We start from the raw sequence: 12,681 nt of genomic DNA on the forward strand, positions 1-12,681 counted from the left end.
GACAAATAAACTGGATATTTTTGATGAGATCACAAATTTGGTTGATACAGTTACGGTTGACAAGACCTATTTTCCATAAAACCACATTTAACTTTAATTATAATACTGTCTTTTAATTATTTACTGATTGCATCCTTTATCAGCTTTTCCAAAACTGTGCCCGAGATCGATGCCAGGCTTGCCAGCCCATAGTTAACCAGGCCATTCTGTACAGCCTTTTAAAATATTTGCACAATTTTCCAGTTCTTTAGAATTTCCACAGTGTTCCAAGATTTGCTAAAAAGCTACATCAGGGACTCAGGGGCTTTCTTCCTATTCTTTTAAAACTCTTGGGTTCCACTCATGCTACCACTGGTATGTTTTACGAAACTGTTTTCATTCAAAAACTGGTCTCCTCCTTCTGGAAAGTGGTTCTTTTTTCCTACCTAATTGCCCTAATGTTGTGCCCTCCAAGGCAGAGAGGATGGGGATGGTCAGTGTAGCAGCTGATGCTTTGGCCTTCCCCGGCTAACGGTTGCACAGGAAACTCAGGTGGAGTTGGACTTCGCAACATTCAAGGACCGTGCACCTCCACTTTATGCAGTGGAACCTACCAGTTCTGTTATGTCCTTCCAGGGCCACAGAGTAGGAAACTAGAATTACCCTTTAAACAATATTTGCAGGAGCCAAAACAATAATGGTAAGATGAAAACATAGCTACTCTAGATATGAAGTGTGTGGGAGTAAGGAGACCTATAGTCAAGTAACTTAACCATTTCTTGGTTCTGCCTAAGCAAGTTCTTAAAAACAAACAAAAAATCCATTCTAAAATATCTCTGATCTAATTTAAATGTTTGTTGCCCTTCCCCCTGAATTTAGCTCAATTTAAAATTTCCTACAGTTCAATTACCAATTCTTCCTCATGCTACTGGGCCAACTAAACAGCTGTCATCTTTTCAATCTCATTAAAGTGCTGATCCAGGAAAGCAGATGCATAATTTTAAGCTCAGGATTAATTTCGTTGACTTCAATGAGAGTAAAGGCTAAAGGCTTGAAGTTATGCATGTGTTAAGTGCATTTCTAGGTAAAGGCCTAATTTTCTTGTTTGTGAAGTAAAAGTAAAATGGAATAACTGGAGAGCAATTAGAATATTGAACTCCAGCCAGCTAGAGGCAAGAAGTATAAGGCTGTGGGAAATTATACTATAGATAAATACATTCTGTTTTCTGATATTTTTTCCAGTTTTCATATTAAAGAAAGCAATAAATCAATGTTTGATATCTTCCCCTCCCCACCACACAAACACCATTTATCATGAGCTAATATAGCAGTACAGTAGGACAAGCTATACTATGCTTTCACTGTACTTGCAAAAAATAAAGATTGAATTTAAAGAAGCGGTCTCTCCCAAGAGCGAGGTATATTCTGTTGTGGAGTTTGTGATGAAAATCAGAAAACTTTTCATTTTGAGAATTTGGATTAAATTGCTGCTCCATTGAGTTTTCTTCTAATGTAGAGACACTTATGGCTTGGAGTCAAGCCCAGAGTAAGGGACAGTATGATGTTTCATTGCTCCATGTGTGGCCCAGGAGGGAGATTTATGACTCAAACACAATTTCCATCCTGGTCTCCCCACTGCTCCAGTGAGTGAGTAAATCATGCAGGTATATATTCAGTGCAGCATATGTTCCCTTCTGTGCTGAGACAGCTACTCTGGCAGGGGTGTTAGAGAAGGGGTGGCGCTAAAGCTCCTCCCAGTTCCCCCGTCTGTCCCTTCCTGTCTACCTGTGTGAGGAGAGGCATAGTCTGCACAACGCTGTGCATTGTACCCCTCTGTTGCTGTACCAGACAGGCCACAATTGGCCTTTAGTTATAGTCTTTAAACTGTTACACAATTTAAAATATTTTGATTATGCAGTCATTTACTTGGGTCCTGATTCTGCACCATTGACATCAGTGGGAGATTTACCACCAAGTCTTCTGCTTTAGTACTGGGGGGAAAATAACATTTAAGTAACATGATATTTACATCTGATAGTATCTTTTATTGTACTACAGTGTCTATTTTGTTTTCTTTGGGTTTTTTTTTTGTTTTTTTTAAAGTGGACCCTGGGGGAGAAATGAAAAATTGAATCTAACAGAGAAAAAATCCAAAGATTATGCTAAAGGCTGTGAAAAATAGCATGCTATGAATAAATCACATTATATGAAAATATTCTCTTTGGGGAATGTTGGGGAAACTTGTGAATGCATATTCAATGTATGTCCTGCAGGAGTAGTAGTCTCTTTGCATTAACCTTTTCATCTTTTACATTTACTTTAATTTGATAGAAACATTAAAATGCGTTGTTTAAGAGTTAACAATGGGTCTCTACTTGTTAAATCCTGATAAAATACTGAAAATGCAACAGGTATACTTCATCCAACTCCTGACATGTATAGTGACTTATCTGACTTGACAGCTTTGTGAATCCAATCCTTTCATCAGGTAGAGAAAAAGAAATCTGAGAACACAGCACCCTGAAATGTTTTGCCAGCCTGTTTCATTTGATTTCACAGTTTCTGAATTTTTCTGTTTAATTCTTTGATTGAAAAGTATTCAAAAAACCTTCAAATCTAGTCACTTGTGAGAAAATTTTGTAATTTTGATTTTGAAAAAGCTGCATTAAATAGAAGATTAAAAGTTATAAGGTACTGTAGATGAAGAAAGGGCTTGGAGCTAGGAGGTCTGTAGTATAACATCCTGTTTGGGAATTTTTGCCTTATTGTACCATTCTTCTCTATATCACTGTAATGGGGAGCATGCAGCTCTTCTGGGTGAAGCATGAATTTATAAAGTCTCCTGATTGAATGTAAATAACTGAAACTTTCTTTAGATAATAAAAAGTGTTATTAGATGTTTAATATAATATATTTTTGTTTGTCTTGCAGAGAGCTACTTGAATGTTTCTTGGATGCTTCGAAAATTAAAGAAGCAGTGGATTTTTCATCTACAGCAGCTGCATTCATTAAAAATAATGTTCCAGATAAATACCAACACATGTTTTCTCTAATGGTAATTCTAAATATATCTATCTCTATATATTTATATCTGTATCTATCGAATCTATAGTATTTAAATTAAGGATCAGAATTTGATTCTAGAACTAGCAAAATGCCCTGTGAAGTCAGTGAGAGTTTTGCCAGCATCATGAATAAAGGATTTCAGCACTTTGAAAAGTGGTTTATCACAAAACATAAAGATCACAAAATATCCCAGAATGCAGTTTCTGGTAAATTTTATTATTGAATTTCTCTTTTCCATTTATCAGAAATTTCAGAACTTTGAATATAACTGAAATAACAAATAATGCAAGGTAAAGCAACATAGAACTGATGTATAACAAAGGCAGATATCAACAGTGAAAATAATTTGCATAATTATTCATTTTGCTGTTGTAGGCTAAAGTCAGCCCTGGGGTAATGTCACTGGAGTTTTACACCAGGTTATTCTTATAAAACAGTCTTATAAGGATAGCTACTGCTAATAATAATATTTGGGGATACTCCATGTTAATAACTTAATAAGCATAACCTGGGTTAATAAACTGTCTTCATCCAATATGTTAATAAGCTTAGTTTACATTTATAAGCTCATAAATAAAGTAACTCAAGTTAAACTATTTAAATATGAGAAAGTCCTATCCAAAAGCAAAAATTCCAGAACAGCTAAAGTGTTTTGGGAAACGAATGAATGAAGATGAGTCTATAGGACAATTCTTTATTAAGTGTGCCTTACATTTCCCATTATCCAAATTTTTCCAAAACATTTCTTGGGGAGCTATAACATTTCCATGGTTTGCAACAGAACTGAAATTTGGCAAGGGGATGTTTATGGGGTCACAGATGTACCTCTTGTGGTCTCCCTTAAAATCCGTTTAGATTTGGCCAAGTCTCAAATTGTCAAAAATTGTCATTTGCAATCTGCATTCTGCTTAATAGAGCTTGCTAGAGACTTGCTGCTAAAATTGATCACCATTGCACCTACCCTAAGCATGTTCTCCAGCATCTCACTTCACAGTGCCACTGATGGATCCTCTTCATCTTCAAAATGTTGATTGGCCTAGGATTAGATGCACTGTGTGTGAACCAGGAAACTATGAGATCTCAACTCATGTCCACTAATTAATGTTAATAATTCTGAGCTCTCCACATCCTTATTGTTTGGCAAGACTTCGTACCCCAGTGAGGAATTACAAAATGGGGGATTGGATTCCAAATCTTTAAAAGGGGTGCAGGACTCTTTGCAATTGTAATATTAATGAAGCAGTAAAATGGAGGCAAAGCCAGGCTGTGCATTGTTAGCTGCTTGGAGACACTGTTGAGAAAATCAGCCTGGCATTGACCTTAAAATGAACATAAAATGGTTTTAAAATTACACCTGGACTGAATGTCTCAGCAGTGCCACCAAGCTTTAGTGCTTTAGTAATAGCATAATTGATTCCAGGAGCTGTGTACCCCATTCAGCTTTTAAATAACATTGCATGAGGAAAAATACTCCACAGGGGATAAACATAGAGAATTCTTGAGTGGGAGATGGGTCGGGACAGAGATAAAGAAATTGGAGGAAGGTAATACAGGAATGGAAGAGCTTTTAAAATAGCCAAAAATTCTGTTGGAGGTAGAGGGAAGCTAAGTCTTCCTCACAAAGAGGAGGAACAAAGGGTGAGATGGTTGGGAGGGCAGAGTGAGGTGTGAGAGAATTTGAGGTGGTCATGTTTGTTGGCATGTGGAAGGTGAGTACAACAGGCAGTAAATCAAGGTAAATCAGAGCAAATGAATTTGTGTGCTGTGGTTAATGGTATGTAAATATACAGGTGTGTGACAGTAGTGGTACAGTGTTCATCCACAGTAACTGGAGGAGACTGTTAGGGCTTTAGTTAGTACTTTAAATCAAACCCTAATAGTATGTAGAGGTTTAACTTAATGGGCCAAATCCTCAGGTGGCATAAATTGGCATGGCCCTAGTAGGTAAAATATTCTTGCCTGTTATGCAGGAGGTCAGACTAGATTAGCACAGTGGTCCCTTCTGCCCTTAAAATCTATGGAAGGAAAAATGTAGTCAATGAACCTACATTAATTTACACCAGCTGATGACCTGTTCCTTTGTGGTTTATTAAAATGGTGAATTATTTTGTTACAATTTTTGTAGGTGCATCACAAACTAATGAACACTTCCCAGATAGAGGAAGACATACAAAGCTCCATCAGTTTGTCAGTCATTTATAAAATTCAAACAATAAAATCGTAAGTATTGGAATCCAGCTGTCCTTTTGAATTTTGATTTCTGACAATAAATATGTAAATCCAGATCCTAGCTCCTGCTCTGGTGGCACAAAGCAGCTGTAAAGCCAGCTTAGCTGTTCATTAGAGGAATTCTCTTGCCTAAAGGAATCTTAGAAATCTGAGCGGTGTGGAGAAGCCATGATGGATCCAGTGCCACCCTTCTCTTAGCACAAGGGAAAGAGGTGAAATGATCCATTGGGACAATGTGCCATTGTGTGAAAATTATGCTGAGGCCCCAGAACTGAGGGAATTTAAAGATTTCTGAAAGCCATCATTGCATAAATGTAGCTGAGTACAGATAACTGTACATAAATCTTAAAGGAGGAGAGAGAGAAAGAGAGAATTGTGGAAGTCACATCTTAAATATAGGGGGCAAGTCATAAAGGGTGAAATTATTACCTATAGCTTTTAAAAATTTAAAAACAAAGAACAAAACACAGGCATCTAGACCTTGCTTTCTCTTAGCAACTGCCAAACACAACTGAGCCCATGGTCCCAAAAAATTAACCACTTAATTTTCCCAACTTCTCAACCAAAGAGCCATTCGTTTAAGGGCAAATTCTGTTCTTGCGTAGATAGAGGTAATTCTCGAATAACTTCTGCTTATGTAAATAAGAGCGGAATTGAGCACTCTTTTCTTTGAGCCCCTTTTCCTTGCCCATACATTCAGTTTCATTCTCCATCTCTAACATTTCTCTCACTCTGAAATTTTCTTCTTGCTTGGGATTCAAAACATTTTCCAGATTCCATCTGAATCTAGATTATTCAAGATATCCAATCATATGGTGTTCATGTGGATATTTTCTTATATGGCATCTTGTTTCTTGGGAATCCTTAGCTATTTCTTGCCACATTGCTATGTTTACGTTCATTTTGAATAATTCTATTACAATAAGCAGCAGTACATTCCACTTAAATGGTGAGGTAGAAACATTACTGTGGTTAGGGGACATACCATACATCTACAGAGAACCCCCCCCCCAGAAGTGAGCCTCAGAGCCTGGGTCAATTGACTTGAGCTCACAAGGCTTTCACTGTGGGACTAAATTTGTCAGTGTAGACATTCAGCTTGGGCTAAGGTATGGACTCTGAGACCAAGTGAGTAGGGAAGGTCTCAGAGCCCAGCACACAGCGCCAGAGCCTGAAAGTCTACACTGTTGTTTTTAGCCTCGCAGTGTGAGCCACACAAGCCTGAGTCAGTTGACATGGGCTATAAGACTTGCTGCCTGGGGAGTTTTTTTGCAGTGTAGGTGTACCCAGAGTGTTACAGAAGAATATTTGAAATATTTATTTTTCTGATTAAATAACCATCCATTTCTAATATAATTACAGACAATTGGATACAAATGAGTTTCCAAGAGAAGCCACTACAAGTCTGAATACTGTGTTTGAACTTTTGAAACAGTATGACGAGGATTCTTCAATTTCAGTTCGTGATGAAAAGTAAGTTTTATTGGTCATAGCCCTCTGAAAACTCATGATGAGCCTGATTCTGATCCCATGAAGTCCATGGCACAATTTCTATTCATCTTTGTGAAAGTAGTTATTCTTCATCATCATTATTTGCAATAGTACTTAGATGTTCAAATGAGGGATCAAGGTCCCATTTTCTTAAATTAAGCAGCCCTGTAGTATCAAATATCCTCTCTCTGTGTATGTACTTATAGACCATGATTAAATGTTCTTTTAACCTTGTCTTTGATAAACTGAATAGATTGAGCTGATAGAATTTAGTCTCTCAATTTAATATAGTTTTCCAGACCTAAATCATTCCAGCTCTTTTCTGAACGCTCCCTAATTTTTTAACACGATTTTTGAAGTGCGGACACCACACTGGACCCAGTATTCCAGCAGTGGTTTCGCCAATGTTGTATATAGAGGTAATATTTTCTTTTTACTCTTCATGCTTGATATTTTCCTGTTAATCCATCCAATTACTATCTTAGCTTTTTTAGCCATAATTTGCACTGGAAGTTCATGTTCATTTGGTTATCTTTCAGTCCTCCTTAGGGTCACAGCTTTCTAGAATACAGTCCCCTTCCTGAAAGCATAACCTACATTCTTTGTTCCAAGATATATGACTTTATGTTTGGCTGTAGTAAAATGCGTGACATTTGATTGCACCAAGTTTGCCAACTGACCTGGATCACTCAGTATCAATGATTTGACCTCATTACATTGATTTGACCTTGACTGTCTTTGTGTTATCTGCAAGCTTTGTCAGCAATTATTTTATAATTTCTTCCAGATCAGTGAAGATGATGATAAGGAATAGTGTTGGGTTAAGAACCAATCCATGCAGGATCCCCTTAAAACACCCTCACTGGTTGATAATTTCCCATAGACAGTTACATTTAAGTATTGATCAGTTAGCCTGCTTTTAATTAATGTACTGTTTGCTGTATTGATTCTGTATAGTGCTAGTATTAAATCACAATGGCCTGCTGTATTAATTCAGATACTTTAGAGAAATCCAAGTGAGATTTATCACCTTAATCAAGAAATTATATCAAGTTAATTGGATGAGACAAATGATCTTTTAATGATTTTATTATTTTTGCAGAATTCCTTTGCTTCTAGAATTGGCTCGTCTTTCTTTGAAATTAAACTGCATCCAACTTGCATTTGATTGCATACATGATTTGAAGCGAGCTGGGATTAAAGTAAGTGTTAGGATTACACTGGTCAAATACTTTATTGTTATTATGCTTCAAAACAATTCTGTATGCATCGAGGCCTATTCTCACACTGAGGTACTGATGTAATTAACCCTCATTAATATGAATAGGAGATACTTGCATAAATTTTCTGTCCCTAAATTAGAGAAAAGATGAATAATTAAGGAAAAGAGTTTATCTCAAAATAGTTAAAAGAAAAGTTTTGTTAAATAAAATGTTAAATACAGATTCTTGTCTATATTTTGAAACTGTCTCCTGTGGAAAGTCTTAATTGGGGATACCTCCAAAACTCCTCATTTGAGAGGTATCTCTCTCCCAAAACGATATCTGCAGTTTTAGAAAAGATGTAACCAGCCCAGCTGTGGAAGATTCTGTCAGCCATCAATATGTAAGCTGTAGAAGCAGTGATATTTTACTTAATATTCACAGCACTCTTTTTGAATAAAATATTGTGTAATCAACCTCAGGATACAGCAGGTGGATTCCAGCCCTGCTCAGAGGGAAGTGAGGCATTCATATGTGCCAAGGTTAGGCTGTTGGTTAGGGTTAAGGTATGAGGCAGTTCAAGAGGAGCTTGCCAAAAACATACCTCAGGTTATTCTCTCTTCTTGGTATTGGAAGGTGTGACAAAGCTCTATCCTCGCCTCCATGGGTCCCGCGTTTCCTGGCAGATTTCGCTAGCCTCAGAGGCTCACTGTGACCCTCCACGTAATCCTTCTTTCTCTAGAGACAAGGGTCACAGTCTACTGAGCCATTTTCATCATAAGCCAGCGACGGAGGTGAGGAGAAGTTATTTTTCCTTGCACAGTCTCTGTTGTCTCCCAGTCTCAGTGATTAATCAGGGGGCAAAGGTGGGAGGGGGGAGCTCGGGCCCACCCTCTAGTCTGGGCTCCAGCCCAGGGACCCTAATAGTATCAGCTATGGTAGCTGACCTTTTAGAAACTTGACATGTACAATTCCCTGGGCTACTTCCCCCACAGCAGCCCTCACTTCCTCAAGCTCCACTTCACCCTTACCTCAGGGCCTCCTTCCTTATGCCTGATATGGTGTGTACTACTCAGCCTCTCCAACAGCACAACTTCTTCCCACAGCTCCTGACATGCACTCCCACCTGACTAACTGGGAGGCTTTTAATTAGTTTCAGCCAGCCCCTGACTGGCTTCAGGTGTCCCAATCAACCTAGCCTTCTCCCTGCCTTCTGGAAAGTTCTTAGTTGGCCCCAGGTGTCTTAATTGACCTGGAGCAGCTGCCATTTCACTTATCCTGGTACCAGGGATTTGTTTAGCCTGGAACTAATATATCTATCTCCCATTACTCTTCCATAGCCATCTGGCCTTGCCCCGTCACATATCCTCTCCCCCCCCCCCGCTCAACACCATAGAGTTGGGTAACTTGGGACGCCAGGCAGTATGCTCGTGACAGACCATCAGTGTTGCCATAGTGGCATCCAGCCCTGTGCCATATGCGGAACTGGAATGGTTGGAGGGATAAGAACCACCTGGTGACCCTTGCATTCTTTTCCTTGTTCCGCTGCATCCACTGGAGGGGTGCCACGCTGTGAACAAGATCCCACTTCTGACACCAGTTGTGACAAAGCTCTGTCCTTGCCTCCATGGGTTTCCTGGCGGATTTCGCTAGCCTCAGAGGCTCACTGTGACCCTCCACGTAACCCTTCTTTCTCTAGAGACAGCGGTCACAGTCTACTGAGCCGTATTCATCATAAGCCAGCGAGGGAGGTGAGGAGAAGTTATCCTTCCTTGCACAGTCTCTGTTGTCTTCCAGTCTCAATGATTAATCAGGGGGCAAAGGTGGGGGGAGCCCAGGCCCACCCTCTAGTCTGGGCTCCAGTCCAGGGACCCTAATAGTATCAGCTATGGTAGTTGACCTTTTAGAAACATGACATGTACAATTCCCTGGGCTACTTCCCCCACAGCAGCCCTGACTTCAAGTTCCACTTCACCCTTACCTCAGGGCCTCCTTCCTTTTTTCCACCAAATGCATCCGATGAAGTGAGCTGCAGCCCACGAAAGCCCATGCTCCAACAAACCTGCTAGTCTCCAAGGTGCCACAAGTACTCCTTTTCTTTTTACTGTAAGGAGAGTGATCACTTAAGATAAGCCGTCACCAGCAGCGGGAGGGGGGAAAGGAGGAAAACCTTTCATGGTGACAAGCAAGGTAGGCTATTTCCAGCAGTTAACAAGAATATCTGAGGAACAGTGGGGGGTGGGGTGGGGGGGGAGAAATAACATGGGGAAATAGTTTTACTTTGTGTGATGACTCATCCATTCCCAGTCTCTATTCAAGCCTAAGTTAATTGTATCCAGTTTGTATCATGTTCGTGGGGGTGGAGGGGAAAAGGAGAGGCCCCGAGATAGGACAGATTCTTCTGCTGGGCTAAGAGTATAGTTGGATAGATTAACAATATTGCTGGATGGGTTATGGGAACCACTGTTATGGCCCCTTTTGGCATGTAGTAGTTTAGATAGCTTAGTGTCCTTTTTCTTTTGTAGAGAAGCAAAGTGTGTGTTGTAAATGGCTTGTCTAGTTTTTGTAAAGTCCAGCCACGAGGAAGTTTGTGTGGAAGGTTGGTTCTTTATGAGAGTATCCAGTTTTGAGAGCTCATTCTTAATCTTTCCCTGTTTGCTGTAGAGGATGTTGATCAGGTGGTTCCGCAGTTTCTTTGAGAGTGTGTGGCACAAGCTGTCAGCATAGTCTGTGTGATATGTAGATTGTAATGGATTTTTTACCTTCAGTCCTTTCGGTCTGATGTCCATCTGTTTGCATTTGGAGAGGAAGATGATGTCTGTCTGTATCTGTACGAGTTTTTTCATGAAGTTGACAGATTTCCACTCTATACAGCTAAATTCAGTGCCTTGCATAATGACAGGTTTCAGAGTAGCAGCCGTGTTAGTCTGTATTCGCAAAAAGAAAAGGAGTACCTGTGGCACCCCAGAGACCAACAAATCCATTAGAGCACAAGCTTTCGTGAGCCACAGCTCACCCCATCGGATGCACCCAGTGGAAAAAACAGGGGAGATTGATATACACACACAGAGAACATGAAACAATGGGTTTATCATACACACTGTACAGAGGGGAGATTTGCATCCGATGGGGTGGGCTGTGGCTCACGAGGGCTTGTGCTCTAGTGGATTTGTTGGTCTCTGGGGTGCCACAGGTACTCCTTTTCTTTTTGCGAATACAGACTAACACGGCTGCTACTCTGAAACCTCTCCTTACAGTGTGTATGATAAACCCATTGTTTCATGTTCTCTGTGTGTGTATATCAATCTCCCCTCTGTTTTTTCCACCAGATGCATCCGATGAAGTGAGCTGTAGCTCACGAAAGCTTATTCTCTAATAAATTTGTTAGTCTCTAAGGTGCCACAAGTACTTCTTTTCTTTTTGCGAAAACAGACTAACACAGCTGCTACTCTGAAAAATGATCATCTATGCTTTCAGTGAGATGCTTTCTGTCACTCAGGCAGTGTGGAGGAAAGCATCTGATTCAAATGCAGAGGGGACAAGTGTTGGACCTAGAGGATTGTGGGGATGGACTGGGGGAATATATTGGGAGCAGGAGCCTAGTGTGTGAAGACTGATCCTGGTAAGGACACTGGGAGCTGGGGAGTAAAGTCTGCTTGGTGGAGGGGGGCAATGAGCTAGTGAGCATGGGGGGGGGAACTGAGATCAGGCGAAAGTTTGTTGAATCAGAAATTTCTTCAAAACAGTTTATTTTTGATGAATCAGCATTTTATGTTGAAATTCTGTTTTGTCGGAAAATTCTTGACCTGCTGTACTATTGAGAGACCTTTTGGAATAATTTTTCATATAGAATTTAATTTTGCACCTTTCAGAAGCAAACATCTGCATCAAATATCAACAATAGTATTGGACCCCATCCAGCATGTAAAATCAGATAATTTTGTCCAGTACCTGCTCAGAAGCAATCAACCATCATTCTTGACTCTTTTGTCTTACTCTTGAGAATTACATGTTTCAGATGTAATAGAACAGGTTTATCAGTTAAAAGATTTAATTTAAACTGTCAAAGTAAAACCACAAAGCTAGGAAAACAAAAATTTTCAAAATAAAACCTAAGACATAAACTAATGGAAAAATAATTAAAGGTACCTGTCCTTTTCAATCAACACAAAATCTTTGGTGTTTCCATTTGCCCTTTCTACTATACTTTGCAAATACAATGGGTTGAAATCTCCTAGCTGCCAAATCCTCTTTGTGAACCTTAAATGACTGGAGATAGCCACTTGAGAATTCTCTTTGTACTGTCATGTCCATCTCCTGTGCCAGTTTCTCCCAAAGTCTGCAATATATATGAATGGGGAGGCGGGGTGGACTTCACCAGCACATCTGTTTGTAAGGTTGGGGGTCTAAATCACTATACTTGTAATTAATTTTACAAATATATTTTATATATTCATATTTTATAGGAGCCAGGAAAACTGATTGAAATAGAATGTCTGGAATGTGAATATGAAGTCCAGAAACTTGGCACTAAAATTGCAACTTATACTAAAGGTGTTGTTGAGGTATGTTCTTTAATTAGCACTAATTTCTATGAAGAAGGTGAACATTAACTTTCTGTTACATTTTCAAAAGTTGCACATTAACTGTGTGTCTCAATCTCATGCAACTTTGTAAAAAACAAAAACAAAAAAAAACCCAAGATCATTTTCAA

General features: G+C 39.4%; 1 protein-coding gene and 1 long non-coding RNA gene across 5 annotated transcripts in view; both read left to right on the plus strand.

Annotated features, from left to right (window-relative positions):
• The window catches only part of CFAP46 (cilia and flagella associated protein 46), a 160,970-nt gene that overhangs the window by 17,870 nt on the left and 130,419 nt on the right, over positions 1-12,681 (plus strand). For all 4 annotated transcript variants that reach the window (XM_043519351.1, XM_043519352.1, XM_043519353.1 and 1 more), the window contains exons 7-11: positions 2,911-3,034; positions 5,171-5,265; positions 6,637-6,747; positions 7,868-7,967; positions 12,434-12,532. In XM_043519351.1, the coding sequence (XP_043375286.1) occupies positions 2,911-3,034; positions 5,171-5,265; positions 6,637-6,747; positions 7,868-7,967; positions 12,434-12,532 (529 nt within the window). The remainder of the gene's footprint in view (positions 1-2,910; positions 3,035-5,170; positions 5,266-6,636; positions 6,748-7,867; positions 7,968-12,433; positions 12,533-12,681) is intronic.
• On the plus strand, positions 10,954-11,219 carry LOC122461130. The gene is made up of 2 exons (XR_006282882.1): positions 10,954-11,000; positions 11,083-11,219. It is a non-coding gene; the product is annotated as an uncharacterized LOC122461130 (long non-coding RNA).

This window comes from Dermochelys coriacea, chromosome 7 (genome assembly GCF_009764565.3).
Source record: "Dermochelys coriacea isolate rDerCor1 chromosome 7, rDerCor1.pri.v4, whole genome shotgun sequence".
NCBI lineage: Eukaryota > Metazoa > Chordata > Testudines > Dermochelyidae > Dermochelys > Dermochelys coriacea.